General features: G+C 35.4%; 2 protein-coding genes across 2 annotated transcripts; one reads left to right on the top strand and one right to left on the bottom strand.

The window, feature by feature from the left end:
• The first annotated feature begins 875 nt into the window (after positions 1 to 875).
• Positions 876 to 4309, top strand: LOC113330442 (tRNA (adenine(58)-N(1))-methyltransferase non-catalytic subunit trm6-like). The gene is made up of 12 exons (XM_026577253.1): positions 876 to 1226; positions 1373 to 1500; positions 1600 to 1726; positions 1906 to 1987; positions 2083 to 2153; positions 2282 to 2323; positions 2449 to 2573; positions 2727 to 2820; positions 3090 to 3422; positions 3520 to 3625; positions 3799 to 3885; positions 4003 to 4309. Exons 1-12 carry the CDS (start codon positions 1099 to 1101, stop codon positions 4114 to 4116), a joined length of 1437 nt encoding a protein of 478 aa, XP_026433038.1. The 5' UTR covers positions 876 to 1098; the 3' UTR covers positions 4117 to 4309.
• A 40-nt stretch (positions 4310 to 4349) lies between these two features.
• On the bottom strand, positions 4350 to 6717 carry LOC113330443. The gene is made up of 5 exons (XM_026577254.1): positions 6256 to 6717; positions 5412 to 5720; positions 5106 to 5324; positions 4890 to 5018; positions 4350 to 4781 (listed from the first exon to the last, which is right to left on the bottom strand). The coding sequence occupies exons 1-5, from the start codon at positions 6505 to 6507 to the stop codon at positions 4569 to 4571; spliced, it is 1122 nt and encodes a 373-aa protein (XP_026433039.1). The 5' UTR covers positions 6508 to 6717; the 3' UTR covers positions 4350 to 4568.
• Positions 6718 to 19405: the final 12688 nt, after the last annotated feature.

Raw genomic sequence — 19405 nt, 5'->3', positions numbered from 1 at the left:
ATTTGAAAGAATGAATTCTGTTTTTGTTCATAATAATTGAAGTTTTGTTGTGTATTCATTCTAAAGAATGAACTCTGTTTTTTTTTTTTTTTTTTGGTTTTTTCTTGTTGTGTTCAAATGAACTCCTTTTTATTTCAGAATAATCAACTTTTATTATTTGTTCATATTTAAGAATGAACTCTTTTTATGTTTTTGATTATGCAGTTACCTATTGTAGAGTTAGGATTTCACTGAATATAACGAAGTTAAGATTCCATGTTGTTATGCACTTTTGAGAAGTTGTTTCATCATACAAAATGAACTCGGATCTACATAATTATGACCAATGCCTGATAGTTCATCAAATAAAATGAACTCATGTACGCAAATAAGTAGGAAATTCAGAATTCATCAGAGAGCATGAACATAAATAATTATGGAAATAAAAGAGTACATAAGGATTTTGATCCATTTTATATTTTCAAATAATTATGGATCAAACAAAAAGCGCTTTTTACCATTGAAACAAACAGATTTGGGACCACCTAAAAGAGGACCAAACGATAATTTCCCCATCGACAATCCCGTTTTTAATTCTACTACCAGTTTACGGACAACACAAGAGGTATTCCATATAGATTGTCCGGAGAATGTTCTCTAGGAAAGTGAAAATAAATGAAATCGGTTCTGTAAGTATAGGGCAACACAGAAGGTATCCCATATAGATTGCCCGGAAAATGCATGATTGCTAAAGGGGATACACGAATCAGCAAGAGATACCATTTGAGTGTTCCAACGGTTAAGATCAATTTTACCTATTTGTCTTATATAGAATGGTATCCCATATCAAAAAGCGGTTTGGAGTATCACTTTGTATTTGGTTCTCTAGTTAGCGAAGATTCTTCCCCTTATAGCAGCAGCCTTCGTATAAATCTCTCTTAAACCCTAGTTCCATTTGGGCATACATTCCACTTTAGTGAAACCCGTTTTAGGTTAAGTAATAAACACTTCAGGAACCCCAATTTAGAAATCTCTGTCTTCTTCTCCTATTCAATTCTCTTTCCGGTGTAATCAATTTCTATCAGTAGTACTTTGTTCAGTAAAAGGTTAGAAGAAGATATGACAGAAACTAGTATGCAAATTGATTCTTCAAGTCAGAATCCTCGAATTACCTGGGAGGGTTGTAGTGTCTTGCTTGACATTAATGATGGAGATCGTCTTGTCTTTGCTCGTCTCAATGCTGGCTCGTAAGTCCTATATTGATCTCATATTCAAGAAAAGCACATATTTTTGTTGGGATTTTTTTCTTCTTCTGATTTTGGTCAGAAATTTCACTTTGTTTTACGAAGAAGTTTCAAATTTTGTCTAACTTATGTATGAATTTATGATGCAGGACTCTCAAAATTGGAGATAAGAAGTGCTCATTACAACCCTTGATTGGTTGCCCATTTGGTTCTATGTTTCAAGTTGAAGTTGCGCAGAAAGGGCCGCATCTTTGTCGTATTTTTGCTGCTGATGCAGGTACGTGGATCTCCACTTACCTTTATGTTAATGGCAATACCTGCTCGTGCGTGGAAGTGAAACCATGTTGGATATTTTTGTACTTTCTTATTTATATAGATGATCAGACTGCTCTGCTCCAAGAGAAAGAAGAAATTCAACAGAATGAGCTCAAAGACAATAGAGCATTAGTTGATGATAACACTGCCCAAACTCTTTCTTTTGAAGATATAAATGCAATGAAAAGGTTAGGTTCATCTCCCATCTGTTCCTTAACTTGGTACTTTACAGTAATGCACTAATCGTTTGATGGTTTTCCCAATTACAGAAGCTTTTTATTTTGCCTATTTAGTCTCTTGGCTTCATACGCTATTATACTATTTACTCTATATTTAGTTGTTAGTATGATTTGACTGTTTGATATAGAGAGGGTGCAGCAGGATGTCAAATAGTTGATGCTCTTATAGCCAATAGCTCAACATATATGACAAAAACAGCATTTTCACAAGTGAGTTAGTACTTTGCGTTGTTGAGTTTATCGACATTTCAATGGATATATGGGTGTGTCTTTGGGAATAAACTAACCGTTTCTCCTTTTTGCAGGAGAAGTATAAGCTTAAGAAACAAAAGAAATATGCGCCCAAGGTACTTCTTAGGCGTCCTTTCACTCGAAGGTATTATTTGGACTTCTGATCCTTCTGCTTAAGTTAACTACTAAAACAGACTTACCACAAGGTCCTTAACTCGGATATGCTACAATTCGCTAACTTGTGCTCATGTGTCCTGCTTTATTTTTGTGCAGTATATCGGAGGCATACTTCAAAAAATATCCGGCTAGAGTTGGGTAATAGTTAAAAAAAAATTACTAAGTTGCTTTTTATCAAGCGAATGCATGCAATAAATGTAAATTTATCTTTATTAAGCCACACATTGTATTATCTGAATCTTTTTATGATTTATATGTATTAGGTTCTTGAGGATGGACGTTCTCTCTCTTCTACTCTCCATGGCTAATGTTAGTGCATATTCTGATGTCCTAGTGGTGGATATGGTCGGGGGTATTCTTACTGGTGCTGTGGCAGAACGTTTAGGAGGTATTCCTTTGTAAATCTGTTGTCTGCATTATGACGAATCTTAAGAACTAGTATCCTATTCGGGGAAATATTATTTTATCTTCTTACTACTAGATATTATGCATCGATTTCGTGGTGCCGTGGTCACTGTGAGAAATTTGATTTGGTGAACAGGTACTGGCCATGTATGTAATACATACTTTGGTGTCACACCATACCCGATGGAAATTGTAAGGATATTCAACTTCAACAATGAAATTTGCAGAAGGTACATTTAGCTTTGCCAAACATTCTTCCCTTGTTTAAAGTTTGCTTATCTTTTCTTGTTGGGAAGCTAGTGTCATAGTCGGGCCATCGATTCGTAATCGCTATCTGCTTTTGGTGGATGGGCCTTAACACAGTTTAATACGGGAAACCACACTATAGATGGTAGCTAAAATAGCACCCATATGCTCAAGATATCAGTTTATCAGTTTATCAGTACCATAATAATTAGAAGTTCAAGGTCATGATATTTATCCCCTTTTCTTGCTGCAGGATCGTCAGATTTCCTTTCTCTGATCTCAGTTTACCTGAAATTAATGATCCTGGACATTCCGAAGTAGTTGAAAATACAATGTCCACAGAAATGCTGTCAAATTCGGATGAAGCTGCCTTGTCAACAACACCTGCTCCATCTAGTGGTAGCTTACCTAAATCTGAAGAACAAATAATTCAACAGGCGGAAGATCCAGTTAATAATGAAGAACCTGCTCCTTCCATTGATGAGAATAGTGCATCTTTAGTTGTCAATGCTGGAAAATCTCAACAACCCGGCAAGAAAGCAACGAAAGAAGCCATCACTTGTTGGAAACAAAATGGGTTTTCTAGGTAAACTTGTTTTGTATTGAATGATACTCTTCTTAGAAAAAAAATGCCTTGTTAATATATCAACTGATAAGGAATCAAATCCAAACGACCTCTGCAGCTTAATAATTGCTGCCCCGGATCTTGATCCTTGGACTGTGGTTCAAGAACTTCTGCCACGTTTATCATATTCAGCTCCTTTTGCTATTTATCATCAATATCTTCAGGTAACTTTCCGCATGCCCATGGAATGGTTGCATGTTTTGTCCATACCTTTTTGTTTTGTTGTGTTGTATATAATAAGAACTATGGAGTGTACGATCAAAGTTCTTATAGGCTCAACTGCATTGGGGAATAAAAAAATATAATAGTGTATTAACATGTTTTTGTCTTAATGCAGCCTCTTGCATCATGCATGCATAATTTACAAACTGCTAGAATGGCAATTGGTCTACAGATATCAGAACCTTGGTTGCGTGAATATCAGGTTGCTTATCAAAAACTTTTGCTGACTCAGAATTTTATTTTCTCTTTTCCTCGTATTCTCATTCCCATGTTTTTTGTTCTCATATTGACATATTCTCACATCTATTGATGCTTACAGGTCCTTCCCTCCAGAACGCATCCGTGCATGCAGATGAGTGGTTTTGGTGGATACATCTTAAATGGGATAAGGATTTGTAACAATGAAGTGAGTATTAAACCAAGTAGTGTTTAAATTCTATACTCCCATCTTGATTAGGATATGCAGAATCTGTTTTATACTACCCTTAGAAGGCCACAATTGTATCATGAGGGGAGCGATAAACTACGAGAAAATTGTTTATTTATTGGTGTAAACTAGCGTTTTATGTGAAAATAATCCTCAAAATCGATTCCATTTTCTATTATGGAATGGCATTATGAAATAATTGATTTCTTGTTCGTAATCTATGCGACTGTTTCTTTTGCTAAGAAGAAATGAAAGAACTCCTTCAGTTAACGATTGTGATTATTAACTCTCTCATAAAATATAAAACTCTCTCATAAAATATAAACAGTTACACAAGACACAAACACGATTTGTGGTCTTACTATTGACTCTTTTCTGAACCATGGGTTCTTACTCCCTTCTATATAATGCAGGCTTAACTTATTTTAATTACTACTAATACTACTAACTCAGCTTTATTACACCAGTGATTGTTGAGGGAAAAGTGTTGATGCTGTAGCTAGGGGCTCGTGAACTACCGAATTCGAAGAAACTGAGATTGCGTTTCCTTCCAATTGCAACATAATACTTCCAAGAATCTCCAGCATGAGCTTCTTGAACTCTTCTTCTGGCACAATTTTCCCATCATCTGCACCGACCATCTTGACCACCTCATTCACTATGTTATCCATCTGCACACATCAATTTTGCATAAGACTGTCTGGAATGAATGCAGCTAGTAATTGGCATGAAGATTTGTTGAACCGTAGATGCATACTGAGACAAGGTTAGTTATTTACCTGTTTGACGGCTCCATAGGGAGGCAAACTAGCTGATGGGGCCAGCGAATCCAGAGCTACACGCAGATACTCCTTGGACAGTTTCCCACTGCGATCTGTTGGTAAGTCTCTTAGTGCCGCATTCAGTGTCTGCAAAAAGTTCCAAAACACTAAGATTAGCTTACAGAATTATTTCAAAGTTTTTTGTGAGAACAAAGTTGAAACAGGAGTGGAGACCTTCTCTAGTTCAAATCTGTTGGATAATAGTCTCTTGATGCCACTTCCATCAAATGTGTGTTCACTGTGAGCAACAATAACTGGTTGCTCCTTTAGATGCTGAACCACCCTTTCTATTACCTTCTTGAATTCTTCTAAGAAGGCCTCTTGAGATACAGAGTTTCCCTGATAAGTGTTTGTACAAGCTTGCAGTGCAGGTTCGACAACATTACTCATAACCTGAGCAAAAATTCTGATTAAAATTAACTTGGAAAATGTCAGTCAAATAGCTTGAAATATCAGAGTATATTAGATTTGCTCACTTACCCACGAATCTGATGAAGGGGGCATGCCATGATCGACTGTAAGTTGTTGCAGGGCTTTTGTGATTACATCCCGAATGGTTGGTATATTTGTTCCATCAGCAGAACCTACCTGTGAAAAGATAGCAATGATCTCTGGTTCCAAGGATGGGTTTGTGATGAATTCATTTAGATCTTCACCGTCCATCCTGAGAATCACAATTGGGTCCCGCTTCAAACCCGCAGCCATGCCTAGTAAAATGTCTGACAGAACTTCTTTAAATTCAGTTTTGCTCACTTTCTCTTGTTTACCATGTGTAAACTCATTCAACACCTGCAAACATCAACGACAACATCATGTCAATTGGTTTTGTTCACATAACCTTTTTTAGTGCTGCAAAGTAAACAACAGAAAATCACTATGGCTCAGTTTGGTTTGCGAGAAAATTTACAGTACAAGCAAGGAAAAAAACCTTAATTCTGTAGGTATTCGCATCCTATGCACCAGTATACAGAGAAAGGGTGGTCGATGTTGCATATCTAAACTAGAAGAACAACTAGAAGTGCTAAAAGAGTTTCCTTATTTTTCTGTCTTGTGGAATCTACAATAAAATCTAGCACTGCTTCTTCATACAACTACTACTTCATAGTGTTACAAGCAAATAAATCAAGAGAGTATAAGCTAGATTTTTCTTCTTCAACTAAAATTCATTAAAAATAGATTTTTAGAGAGTTATTTATTCTTATTCTATTATTAGTATTAGTATTTAATCATATTAATATCAGAAAGTGCAAATAAATCCAAAAAGAATTTCCAACGGTTCTAGCAACTAAGAATAATAAATTGTCCTTAAAATTAAACAGCAAACCTCAGAGTAGATATGGTCAGCATTAGGAGAAGAACCATGAGCAGGAAGACCAAGAGCAGCACCAAGATCAACTACAGCAGGTTGTAATTCTTTAACTGAGAGTTTGCCGTCTTTATCTATATCAAGTTCAGCAAATTTGTGATCTACATAACTACTAAACACTTTATCATTCCCAACCAATTCCATTATATCTGATCCATCTAGTACCTGTCCACCACAACATTTCTTCTTCTCACCACAACTTTGCTCCATTTCCTTAATTACTCCCCAAGAGACGACTCGGTTTTCTTGTGATTATCCACTCTCTTATTCCTACACTTTTATTATGCTTATACGAAAAGATTTACCAACAATTATCAGCCTTTCTTTTTTCTGATCAGTTTCTTCTATAAACACTTAATGAAGTCTGTGTTACCAGCTTTTATGTCATTTAGAAAATTCTCATTTCTCAGGGAAAGAGAAAAAGGAAAGGCCAGGAATCAGTATGTGGTTGGGACACGCGGGACGGTTCAAAAGAACATTGTACTGTTACCAAGGATAGAGGTGGTCTGTCCTTGTTTTTATCTCATCATTTCTTTATTTCTGGTCCTCCCGTGTCATCACGACACCTGTGTTTTTCTAATGACTTGCCGACACGTGTCCTGGTCCGGCTCAGCCTCGTAAAGCATCGTGTTACGTATGCGGTTGACGATTTTAGTGCCCCCTGCCAAAATAATTTGGGGCAATGGAGTTCGTCATTTTTTGTGGCAAGCCCATGAAAGTTGTTGCGGTCTTTGCCTAACTCATTATACAGAATAATTAGGAATCAATCGTCGGGAAATCGACGGAAGGTTTAAGCGTAACGTGCCAGCACATTTATGATGGTACAATACAATGTAACCTTTGTAAATTAATATTTGCTAAAATAATAATTTCATTGGCGCTTTACTATTTTAGGGATCTATAAATACTTAAAGGACTTAAAATAATAAATTCGATAATATAATAATTTAATAGGTTTCAAAAATCTCCCTTAAATATTTATAGGTCCCAAATATTATATAAATTAATAATTATTAAAAGGAAAATTGAAGACTGTTTAATTGAAAAGTTTTTTTATACGTATCAAATTTTAGGAAATTATGAATCAATAGTTACTTGTTTTTCTTTAAAGTTAAATCTAATTGTATTCCATCCCTGATAGTTCGTAATGCACTCATAAGACCTAGAATTGCATTTTTATATTGCAACAAATTATATTTCGATGAATGAATATCTAAATTTTTTTTGTAGTCAGTTCAAATTCCAAATCGTTCAAATTAAATGAGTCAAATTCAATTTATTGACATAAGCGTTTTGAAATATTCTCTAAATTAATATATTATTAATTTATTTTTAAAATAATAAATTATTAATTTATTGATAACTTAATATCTCTTTAAATTAATAAACTTTGGTGGTTCCAAAGCTATTAAAGAACGCGCAATTGGGGGATATCAAAACTAATTAGGGGATAGAGGAAAAAGACAAAAATTGAATCCAAATATCAAATCAGGGTCACCCCTTATCTAAGTTTTTTTTTAAATCCTAATCTACCCCTCACTAATCAGGTTTAGTGGTTAATAATAATTAGTAAAAATCTTAAGTATTTGTTAAATGATTAGTATGTATTTGTATTTGGGTGAGTAAGATGAGAGTAGAAAGATGGAAAAAAATTTGAGAGGAAATTTTATTTGGTGAAAGTGGAGGATGATTGTATAGAGAGAATTGCTGCTAAGAGGTTGAAAATTTGATTTTTTTTCTTTGAATCCACCATTATTGCAGCTGAAATAGCTCGGTGTCGGCATTGTATTCAACCGAAAAAACCATGCTGGCATTTGTTGGAAATTTTCATAAATGTTTGCCATTATCCGGGGGGTCTGGTTTTGATCTTCAATTTTTTTTTTAATCAGTCCACTGCCAGCACAGTCAGTTAATTCTCGAGCATACCGGTACCTAAGCCGGCATAGTATGTTGCTTAAATTTCTATGCCGGCACATGATGAAAAGTATCCATAAAATTGATTTTTTTCACTTGACTACCGACATTGATAATTTATATCGAGCATGCCGGCATTTAATTCCGGCATGATCTTCATCATTTCTGGCGATGTAAAAAAAAAATATTTCCGGCATGGCCTTCATCATTTTCGACATGTTCTTCATCACTTCCGGTGTGGTCTTCATCACTTCCGGCATGACCTTCATCATTTCCGACATGTTCTTCATCACTTCCGGCGTGGTCTTCATCACTTCCGGCATGACCTTCATCACTTCCGGCATGACCTTCATCACTTCCGGCGTGGTCTTCATCACTTCCGAATGTGAAAAAAATAAATTCTTTTCAAAGTGAAGAGCCGACAGAGAAGGAGAAGAGAATTTGAAAGGGAGTGGGGAAAATTTAGAATTTGAAAGGGAATGGGGAACATTTGGGTTTCAAAACTTTAACCCTAAAAGAGATTAATAAGAAGTGGAGATGGAAATGGGGATATGATTTTTTTTTTTGATTTTTATTTTGAGGGAAGCGCATTTTAGTATTTTTACTCCCCAAAACACCCCTTAACAGACACTATTGATTGGGTAAAATAATTCATATCCCCCAATTAATTTTCATATCCCCAATCGTAAATTCCTATTAAATTATTGAGCTTTAACTTTATATCGTATATCGGTATTATCCGACTTGACATGGCATAAAACTGGAGAAAAAGAAAAAGGTGACCTCTACCATCCCACTGTTGTTCACGAAGTATCTTACACATTTTTGGTGGCGGTGGATTTTCGGTGAAGGCGAAATTCCTAAATCGTATAGAAAAATTATATATCTGAAGCATAAGAAAATTTCATGTCTTCATGCACCACAAAAGAAGTGAGCTGCAGTCTAGTAATCTCATCAAATCAATAATACATAATGGCAATACGAGAGCTTCTAAGGCAGAGCATTAGTGCCCCTGTCAAAATAATTTGGGGAGGTGGAATTCGTCATTTTTTGTGGCCAAAACGTATGAAAGTTGTTGTTGTGTTTGCCTAATTCATTACAGAATAATTAAGAATCAATCATGGGAAATATCAATGAAGGGGCGAAGCTTAAGGCGTAACGTGCCAGCACATTTATGATACGACTTGACATGGCATGAAATCGGAAAAAAGAATTGTGAGTTCTTCCCTCTCTTCTCTGTTATGCCCAAAATCTCTTGCGTACTTGCACGCCTAGTTAGTAATTCGTCAAGCCGCTAGAATTCAGATCACTAAAAGTGCGCGCATTTGTCGGTGAGGTGAAATTTAAATTCGGTAAACAATCCATTTAATTATGTGTGATTCAAGAAAAATGCGTTAATTCGCATTTAAGACATTTTACAGGTATAATGCGGGGCATAAAATTCGGCACATAAGAAGATAAATTTTAATATTTAATATAATTTGATGGGAAATACTATTATTTTACAAATTAAATAGTCTATATATTTAATATATTTCTCTTAACAAATGGAGCATGTGTCGGTGGTTCGGAGCCCCTTTAACTTGTTGATGAGCAGTGGAGTTGTTTTAGCTCCTAGGTATAAGGCTGGATGGATATAGTTTGTTTTTAAGAGATTGTATGGCTCGCAGAACTATTACACTCATTATAACAAATTTCAGATATCACTCAATGCACTTTTTTCTTCTTATGAAACCAACACTACATCTCCAAATTATTTTGGTAATTCGTCTAGTGGAATGAGTTCATCTGCATTTGAGATTTCTACACCTGCAACAACAAGAAGTGATTTTGAGTACGAAGAGTTTATGATGGAAATCAGTGACATGGAGGTTGAGAAGTCAGAGTTAGAGAAATACTTAGAAGAACCACTTCTTCCTAAAGGCACACCCACTGATGAGTTGAGGTTTGATATATTGAGTTGGTGGAAGAATCATGCTCCTAAGTTCCCAATTCTTGCAAAGATTGCAAGAGATGTATTGGCTGTTCCAGTGACAAGTATTGTAGCATAAGAATCAATGTTCAGTACTGGTGGTAGGGTTCTTACAAATCACAGGAGTTCATTAGCTCCATGATGTGTTCAAGCATTACTTTGCTTGAGAATTACTGGTTGGTAGCTTTCCTTTGATCATTTCTTTTTATATTTATTGCATTGCAATTTCCAACTAACACATTTGATTTTCTTTGAAAATGCAGATGTATAAGGACTGAGGATTAAGGAAGTACTAAGGAGGAATGCATTTGAAATTGTGTTAGAGAACTGATCGGTCGAACTCGCAAGCGTTGCTATCTCAAACTTGTTTGTCAAGTTTAGTTGTCAAAAATATAAGCCTTGATTTCTAGTCTACTTATAGATATGTCACGCATTAGGATAGATTGTGTAGTTGAGCTTTAGACTTCACGACGTTCATCGATTGAAGACGAAGAATTACTAAGGGGAGCTTGTGGAACTTCATGAACAAAAGGTATGTGGAGACTTGAACTAATCTATCACTCAGAAGTCTATTTCTATTCTATCTCTTATTGAGACAAAAGTCGTATAGCTATATAGACTTTACATTATATACATTTGATATTTCGAGCTGAGTTTAAATCACATATTTCTCGAAATATGTGTTGGTAAGCTTTCGCTTTAACCAAGTTCATCTTTTATTCTTCACGAAAGTCAAAAGATGATCATGTGGAAATCGCCTGGTAACATCTTACATGATTTGTGTGGGACAACCATTTGATGTAGACTCGGAATTTTTCGTATTGATCATTTGATCACTTGAAAATTTCTTTGAACCTAATAGTTTGTGTGAGGCGGCTATTCTCGTCTTCCAAGAGTGTTTCAATGATTGAAATGATAGTTTAGAACAATTAACCTTTGATTGGATACAACACAGTATGCGTACTTGTATGCTAACTGTTGCATGTATATTCCAAGTCCGGGAATTTAGTATGCATACCCGTATGCGTACTGATTCAACAGTTGAAGTCCGAGAACTATAGTATGCATACCCGTATGCGTACTGATTCAACTGAGTTCGGTCATGAACAACAGTATGCGTACCCGTTTGCATACTGGCGAACAAGACCAAGTCCGGGAACTTAGGTATGCGTACACGTTTGCATACATGAGTGGGTTAAGTTGTAAAATCGGTTATGTATGTTTACACACTCATGAACAAATACATTTATATAATAAAGAATGCAATCTTTGCAAACCGTGGTTATAGTGTTCATGAATTGATTCGAGTGAATCAAAACCGATTTTGCTTCAATTGTGTCTTGTATACTTCTATGAGAATATAAACAATTGAACAACTCTATAACTAGTTTCATTTGAGTCATTTGAACTAGTTGTGATTGAGATGAACAAGGTTGATATGAAAGTGTTCACATGGATAACTTCAGTTAACTATTGTTGAGCCAACCAAGTGTACACGTTTAGGTACGGTTACCCATATCTAAATGAAGGCACATTTCGTTTGTGTGTAACAATCTAACGGTTGAAAGATATTATCTTGACTCTAATCAGGTTTTCATCTAACGGTAAATATTGAATGATTTGTTACCAAGGTAACATTGATTACAAACCCTGATTTGGAGACTATATAAAGGAGAACTCTAGCAAATGGTAAACCTAGTACCCACACCTCATGTGTGATAGTAGTTTCGACTAGAGTCGATTATCCTTTAACCTTAGGTTTTTTCCAAAACCCTGTAGGTTAACGACTTGAAGACTTCATTGGGATTGTGAAGCCAGAACCAACTATTTTCTCTATAGTTGCGTGTTCTGATCTTTCTTTTTTCTATCGTATTGAGTATTATCTTCTCTAAGATTTGCTCGAGATTTAATCTCCGATAGGCAAGATAAAAAGTAGTCACAAACATCTTTGTCTCATCGTTTGTGATTCCACAATATCTTGTTTCGCTACCATACGGTTAAGATTATTTTGAGATGATTGATATTACTAGGCTGTTTTTCGGGAATATAAGTCCGGTGTATCAATTGGTTCATGTTCACCTTGATTAGACAGAACAAAGCTCATAGGTATATCTGTGGGAGATAGATTTATCTATTCAATAGACTTTTCTGTGTGAGACATATTGGTTTATCAAGTCTTCGACTTTGGGTCGTAGAAACTCTTCGTTGTGGGTGAGATCAGCTAAGTAGAAACTCTTAGTTGTGGGTGAGATCATCTAAGGGAATCAAGTGTGCAGAGTCCTGCCAGGATTCATAGGTGTAAGGAACGCGACTGTACCTTGATTAGTGTGAGATTGGTTAGGGCTCAACTACATTCCAGTCTGAAGTTAACTTGTAGTAGGCTAGAGTCTGTAGCGGCTTAATACAGTGTGGTGTTCAAATCTGGACTAGGTCCCGGGTTTTTTTTTGCATTTGCGGTTTCCTCGTTAACAAAACTTCTGGTGCATGTGTTATTTCTTTTCCGCATTATATTTTATATATAATTAAAATATCACAGGTTGTGCGTAGTTCAATCAATTGGTGAATCAGACCTTTGGTTGTTGAAATTGATTGACGCTTTAATATAGGTCTTTGGTACCATCCAAGTTATTTCTCTTATTAATCCGGCTCACAGATTTCTATTTGTTCGATTGCAGATTGATTTGAGAAATTGAGATATAACTCTTTGATATATTTTCCTTGATTGAGTATGACTGTCTAGTTGATTCTCTTGGAATTATATTGGAGTTAGTCCATACATATTGCCTAAACGAAATATTGGGTGTAGTTGTTAGACCCCCACCTTTTCAAGTTGCACTACAGCAAGCTATGAAAAATCACATCTCAGTCCAAGAATATGAGTTTCTTTGTGTGGCATGGATTCTTGAACTTAAAACTGTCTATTTTGTGATGAATTTGGATTTGAAAAACTGGTAATTCTATTTTCTGTCAGATACCGGAACTTATCGAAAAATTATCCGATAACTCCAGGGTAACGGAATCAGATTGGATTTTCAGATTTCCGTCGGAAGTTATCGGATATCAGACAAATATTATCGTTACGGAAGCGGCTGAGCCATTATCCGTTTTCGAAAAGTTCCGTTGACAGCCCTAATTTTATCTATAGCAGGTTTGGATGCAAAATACCAAAGATGGGATTTATAGTGGGTTTGGATGCAAAATTCCAAAGATGGGTTTCCCAAATTCTTTAGATTCACGTGTTAGAGCACTGCTCGGTCGAACTCGCAAGCGTTGCTATCTCAAAATTGTTTGTCAATTTTAGTTGCCAAAATTATAAGTCTTGATTTCTAGTCTACTTATAGCTAAGTCTCATACTAGGATAGTAAGTGTAGTTGAGCTCTAGACTCCACGGTGTTCATAAAGACGAAGAACTACTCAACGAACTGGTGGAACTTCATCGACAAAAAGTTATGTGGAGACTTGAACTTATCCATCACTCAAAAGTCTATCTATTATATCTCCTATTTTGACACAAAAGTCGTATTGCTATATAGACTTCGATTACACACATTTGCTATTTCGAGTCAAGTTTATCTCGCTTATCTATTTCTCGAAATATGTGTTGGTAAGCTTCTCTTTGGAAAATTTCATCTTTACTCGTGACAAAAGTCATGTTCAGTATTTCAATATCTTGAAAATCACTTTGATGAAAAATAGTTTGTGAATAACAACTATATAACATCCTCTAAGAATGTTTCAACATTGAAATGAGAGTTTAAAACATGTAACTATCTTTGGATATAAGCATAGTATGTTTTCACATTTGTGTAAAAGTCCAAAACCGGGAACCCAAAGTATGCGTACCCGTACACGTACTGGCGGTTCTTGGAAATCCGAGATAGTATGCGTACCCGTACGCATACTTCCGGAAAGTTCACTTCCGTGAATTTTTGCCGGATTTTGGAAGTGAAAAATAAACTCAATCCGGTTACTTAAGTACGCGCACCTGTTCGCATACTTAGGTAGGTTACTTTCTAAAATCGGTTTGTTCATGAACTAAAACATTTATATATATTAAGGAATGCAATCTTTTCAAACCGTGGCTATAATGTTCATGAATCCATTCGAGTGAATCAAAACCGATTTTGCTTGTCTTGTATACTTCTATGAGATCTAAGCAATTGAAAAACTCTCCAACTATTTCATTTGAGTCATTTGAACTAGTTATGGTGAAGATGAATAAGGTTGATATGAAAGTGCTCATATGGATAACCATTGGCTAACTATTGTTGAACCAACTAAGTGTACACGTTTAGGTACGGTTACTCAAACCTAAATGGAGTTACATTTCATGTGTGTATAACAAGCTAAGTTCGATCTAACGGTTGAAATATATTATCTAGAATCTAATCAGGTTTTCATGTAACGGTGAATATTGAATGCTTTGTTACCAAGGTAACTTAGATTGCAAACCTGATGTGGAGACTACATAAAGGATAACTATAGCAACTGGGAAACCTAATCCCCACACCTCCTGTGTGATACTAGTTGTATAAGCTAGAGTTGATTCTCCTTTAACCTTAGGTTTCTCTCGAGACCCTGTAGGTTAACGACTTGAAGACTTCATTGAGATTGTGAATCCAGACCCAACTATTTTCTCTGTAGTTGCGTGATCTGATCTTGTTGTTTCTATCGTGATTGAGTACAATCGTAAGATTGGCTTGATATTTATATATCTGATATGCAAGATAGAAAGTAGTCACAAACATCTTCGTCTCATCGTTTGTGATTCCACAATATCTTGTTTTGCTAGTCGATTAAGATTATTGTAAGGTGATTGATATTTCTAGGCTGTTTTTCGGGAATATAAATCCGGTATATCAATTGGTTCCTGTTCACCTTGATTTATCAAAATACGGAACAAAACTTGTAGGTATTTCTGTGGGAGACATATTTATCTATTCCTGTAGACTTTTCTGTGTGAGACAGATTTGTTTATTAAAGTCTTCGACTTTGGGTCGTAGCAACTCTTAGTTGATGGTGAGAATGGAATCTAGTGCGTAGTATCCTGCTGGGATCAGATACGTAAGGAGTGCAACTGTACCTTGGATCAGTGTGAGATTGATTGGGGTTCAACTATAGTCTATACCGAAGTTAGTTTGTAGTAGGCTAGTGTCTGTAGCGGCTTAATACAATGTGTGTTCAATCTGGACTAGGTCCCGAGGTTTTTCTACATTTGCGGTTTCCTCGTTAACAAAACTTCTTGTGTCTGTGTTATTTCTTTTCCGCATTATATTTTGTTATATAATTGAAATATCACAGGTTGTGCGTTGAATCGATCAATTGGTAAATCTGACCTTTGGTTGTTGATTGAAATTGATTGATCCTTGAACATTGGTCTTTGGTACCGTTCAAGTTATCGCTCTTATAGTCAATCGGGCTCGCAAATTTTTATTTATTTGATTACAGATTGAATTGAGATATTGAGATATAACTCGTTGATATACTTTTCGTAAGATTGAGTCTGACTGTCTAGTTGATTTTCTTGAAAGTATATTGGAGTTAGTCCATACAGATTGCTAAGCAAAATATTGGGTGTGGTTGTTAGACCCCCGCTTTTTCAATTGGTATCAGAGCGGGAAAACACTATAAACCTGATAAGTTTGTGTTTGACTGATCCTTAAAGTTTTCCCTTATGGGAAATTTCTTTGGGAAACTTGATCTCGGCATCTGTAACGCATGCCAGAACTCCTTAAAGATTGTTCAGAATTTATTAAGAACCAGGTCTCTGGTTTTTCATGATTATCTCATTTCATCTAAGACCTTGGAAAAGTTAGATGATGAAAAACAATCTAAATGAAAATTAAAAAGAAAGGAAAATTGAAAAAACGTTCTTTACGCTCAAAGATATGGAATCTCACTAGATTAAATCTTAATCTTTTTGAGGAATACTATCGTGATGGATCAATTGACAAAGATCTATTTAGAGCATTTGAAAACGTTTTTATATTCTTAGAAAAGCTTAACTCGGTTAAGAATAAGAATCGATCCGATAAAAGTTCGGTATATGAAAAATCATGCAATCATGATGTATGAACTAAATTCTTTGTCAACACAAGTGAGTCCAATAAAACGGGTTCTCGTATTGTTGACACAGGTTTAAGACATCAGAAGAATCTCCTTTCAGGTCATATGAAAAGAAAGTTAGAAAATTCTGTTAACCCTGATTATCATCATTACTATGATTATATCACTGGTACCGTTCACAAATATCAACCGGAAATGGTGCATGGGGATCTCTCTGCACATCTCACCACTTGGTAACTTGTTGGCATTACCCCATTTGTATATATCTTGAAATGGGGCAAGAAACGGTTTGATTTGTTTGTACCTGGGTTAATTTCTTTATTTTCTACTGCACTGACGTCTCGCAAGTTTTATAACCTTGGTGTTTTAACACCCAAGAAGAAATTGTGCATTCTTTTTGTGGGTCGCGGTTCAGAAACGGGTCCAAGCCCATCTTTGGGTATATAAAAAAGAGGTACGCGTACCTTCTTCCTTCTCCATCCTGTCCACGTACGTGAACGCTCTAGGGTTCATGTATTTCCTCCATTAAAACTTCTTTGGAAAAAAATTAAGAGAAAGGGTGTGGAAGGTTCATTCCAAGTAAGTGTTTTTCTTCCTATTTTCTTTCCAATTTCTAGATCTCATGATGAATTTCAAGGCTTCAAAAGGAATTTCAAAAAACTTGGGTTCTTCATCTTCTAGCATGAATTTACATTTAGATTAAAATTCTCTTATGATTATATTTGTCAATGATTCTTGTGCTGAAGTTTTTGAACGGATTTCATCTAATGGATTTCCCTCTGTGTGACCAAATTGACTCTGGAACGATCATTTCTTGGTTTAGGCCGGAGTCCTACAGATTGATCTCTCGAACTCAAAGCACTCCTGTGCAGTGCATCTGTTTGGGGTTAAGCAGTTTGCTCTGTCGAGGAGCCTCCGTCCGCACGGTCGTCTCTTCACTTCCTAAAAAACCAGCAAATCATTTTGCCCCATCTACAGTGTGGTTTCCTAAATTCTTTGGATTCACGTTTTTCTCAGGATTTATAATTCCGCCGAATACTCCATTTTGAATACCTCCTTCCCCCTAAGATTTTATGAGGGATTTATGGACCCAATTTTGTCTAACTCTACAAGTCATATATTCTCCCATAAACAATCTCCAAACAGTACATGAGATTTAAAATAAGGAAACGCTAAGAAATCTAGGAATTTTCACTTATCTACCAAATACATGAGGAGTTCATGATTTATGGTTTTTGTAATCCCATGAAATTATATATTCCTCGGAATCGTGAATTCTGCAATCATACATGCCACTAGTTATTTTACCATTTGGCTTCCAGCGGTCTTATTTCGTTGGATTTTATTGAATTCTTTGCGGGATCTTCATAAATCTCGTTCAATCATGAAATTCAAAGTTAATCAAGTCTCAACACTGACATGGATGTTTTTAACCTCACTGAAGTTATTCTAGATGTCGACATTATTTGGACATGTACATAACTCTTACCATTTATTGTTCAAAGATATTCCTTGATGCTCAAGATGATCTCATACCAAAATATTGAAAAATATTTAATTATGATTTGCAAGTATATATGTTTTAATTACCAGCATTTAAAGCATATACTCTAGAAAAGGATTATTAGTAAATGTGCTATACCAATAGTAGAAATTTTCTAAGAGATATTTCGGATTGGAAAAAATTTATTGGAAATAGGAAAAACGAAATTAGGTACTTTAATGCATATCTTGAGAATATTTTTGGTTTTAAAATTTCCTTGTTGTCAAAAAAACCTTGGTCTATAAATATTTAAGTTTTCATATCTTTCAAACTATCCTAAGAGCCAGGCAAACTTCATTCGTGTTGTTTCTGGTGGATCCGTCTATCAGGAGAGGAAAGTACCTTAATTAGGCAAAATCTCTTACGAACGCTCGTTTAAATATTTATGTGGGATCAAGAAGCTCTACGAGGACCATTGGTGGGAAACTAGATAATTGCATCGTTATTATAGTTTTCGATTATTGATTTGATTGACTAACAATTATTGAAACTTTGATTGCACCTAGTTTGATTATTCATGAGAGCCTTTCTGACATAAGGGTCACTCAAACTAGATCAAAGTATTGACGGGATCTTTAGAACCATTTGTGGATCTAAAGACATCTTTTGATAGTCCATTGTTAAATACTCAGTTCTGTGAGTGATTGATCACAAGAGGATTCAAGTTTGTGTTGTGCAGGTTATTGAGAAGGAAATTGAAGATTTGAAGACAAAGAAGATTTTATTATTAGTTTTTGTATCTTGTGAATTTTGTGCACACATCTTGATCGGCTGGGATCCAACTAGAATCGTGTTTATCTTTGATAGACTTGATTATCTAGTTGTGTAAGATTGACATCACTTTATAGTTAATCTTTGAGTTCTCTATTGTTTGATTGCGGATCCAGAAACTGGTTATTTCAGTAATCAAGTTTTGGGTTGATCTAACCAGACAAAGGAGTTTATTAATTTAAACGGAAGATCCTTTGTTGACAACTCGTACATATCTTTACCAAAGATTGAATATAGTGGTTACCAAACAAATTTATTCTTTTGTTGTTTGGAATACTATCTAAAGGAGTGGTGATTCACGTGCGTGACTCTAGAATTCGAAGACACAAGGATAATGAGGAAACTAAGTAGTCTACTTGGTCTCAACTATACAAAGTTGGCATTAGATTTTTTTATAGTGGCTTAATTCTGAGAGTATTCAAAACTGGACTAGGTCCCGTTTTTTTTTTTTTTTTGCATTTGCGGTTACCTCGTTAACAAAATATTGGGTTTGTTATTTACTTTACTTCTGCATTATAATTGTTTTACATTATAATTTAAAGTAATTACACTTGTACGTTAATTCCTGATCACTTGATATTGATCTTTGTTTTGGCCGCACGACCCCTAAACCCTAAATTACATCAATGGCAATATATAACTACCGAAAATCATCTGGTCATGTTACTTTTTAAGATGCTCAATTCGCGACAGATTCAATCGAGCTCTAAAACAACGATGGTTCCTGCACATCAATTATTTTCAGCTGCTTGTTTAAAAGTGATGCTTCATATACATCGATTACAAGCAGTGTTTTATAAATATTGATTTCAAAAATAATTTATTATTTGACCTAAAAAGCA

This window comes from Papaver somniferum, unplaced genomic scaffold, assembly GCF_003573695.1.
Source record: "Papaver somniferum cultivar HN1 unplaced genomic scaffold, ASM357369v1 unplaced-scaffold_118, whole genome shotgun sequence".
Taxonomy (NCBI): domain Eukaryota; kingdom Viridiplantae; phylum Streptophyta; class Magnoliopsida; order Ranunculales; family Papaveraceae; genus Papaver; species Papaver somniferum.
Note: the sequence above shows the minus strand (reverse complement) of the source record. Positions and strands in the feature narration are given on the sequence as shown.

What these genes read in the sequence shown, in the direction of transcription:
- LOC113330442 (XM_026577253.1), top strand. Translation starts at nt 1,099, where the DNA reads ATGACAGAAACTAGTATGCAAATTGATTCTTCAAGTCAGAATCCTCGA. An exon ending in GATATAAATGCAATGAAAAG is followed by an intron (nt 1,727 to 1,905) that starts GTTAGGTTCATC and finishes TGTTTGATATAG; the next exon opens with AGAGGGTGCAGCAGGATGTC. An exon ending in AAATATCCGGCTAGAGTTGG is followed by an intron (nt 2,324 to 2,448) that starts GTAATAGTTAAA and finishes TATATGTATTAG; the next exon opens with GTTCTTGAGGATGGACGTTC.
- LOC113330443 (XM_026577254.1), bottom strand. Translation starts at nt 6,507, where the DNA reads ATGGAGCAAAGTTGTGGTGAGAAGAAGAAATGTTGTGGTGGACAGGTA. An exon ending in CCCCTTCATCAGATTCGTGG is followed by an intron (nt 5,325 to 5,411) that starts GTAAGTGAGCAA and finishes ATTTTTGCTCAG; the next exon opens with GTTATGAGTAATGTTGTCGA. An exon ending in ACAGATTTGAACTAGAGAAG is followed by an intron (nt 5,019 to 5,105) that starts GTCTCCACTCCT and finishes AACTTTTTGCAG; the next exon opens with ACACTGAATGCGGCACTAAG.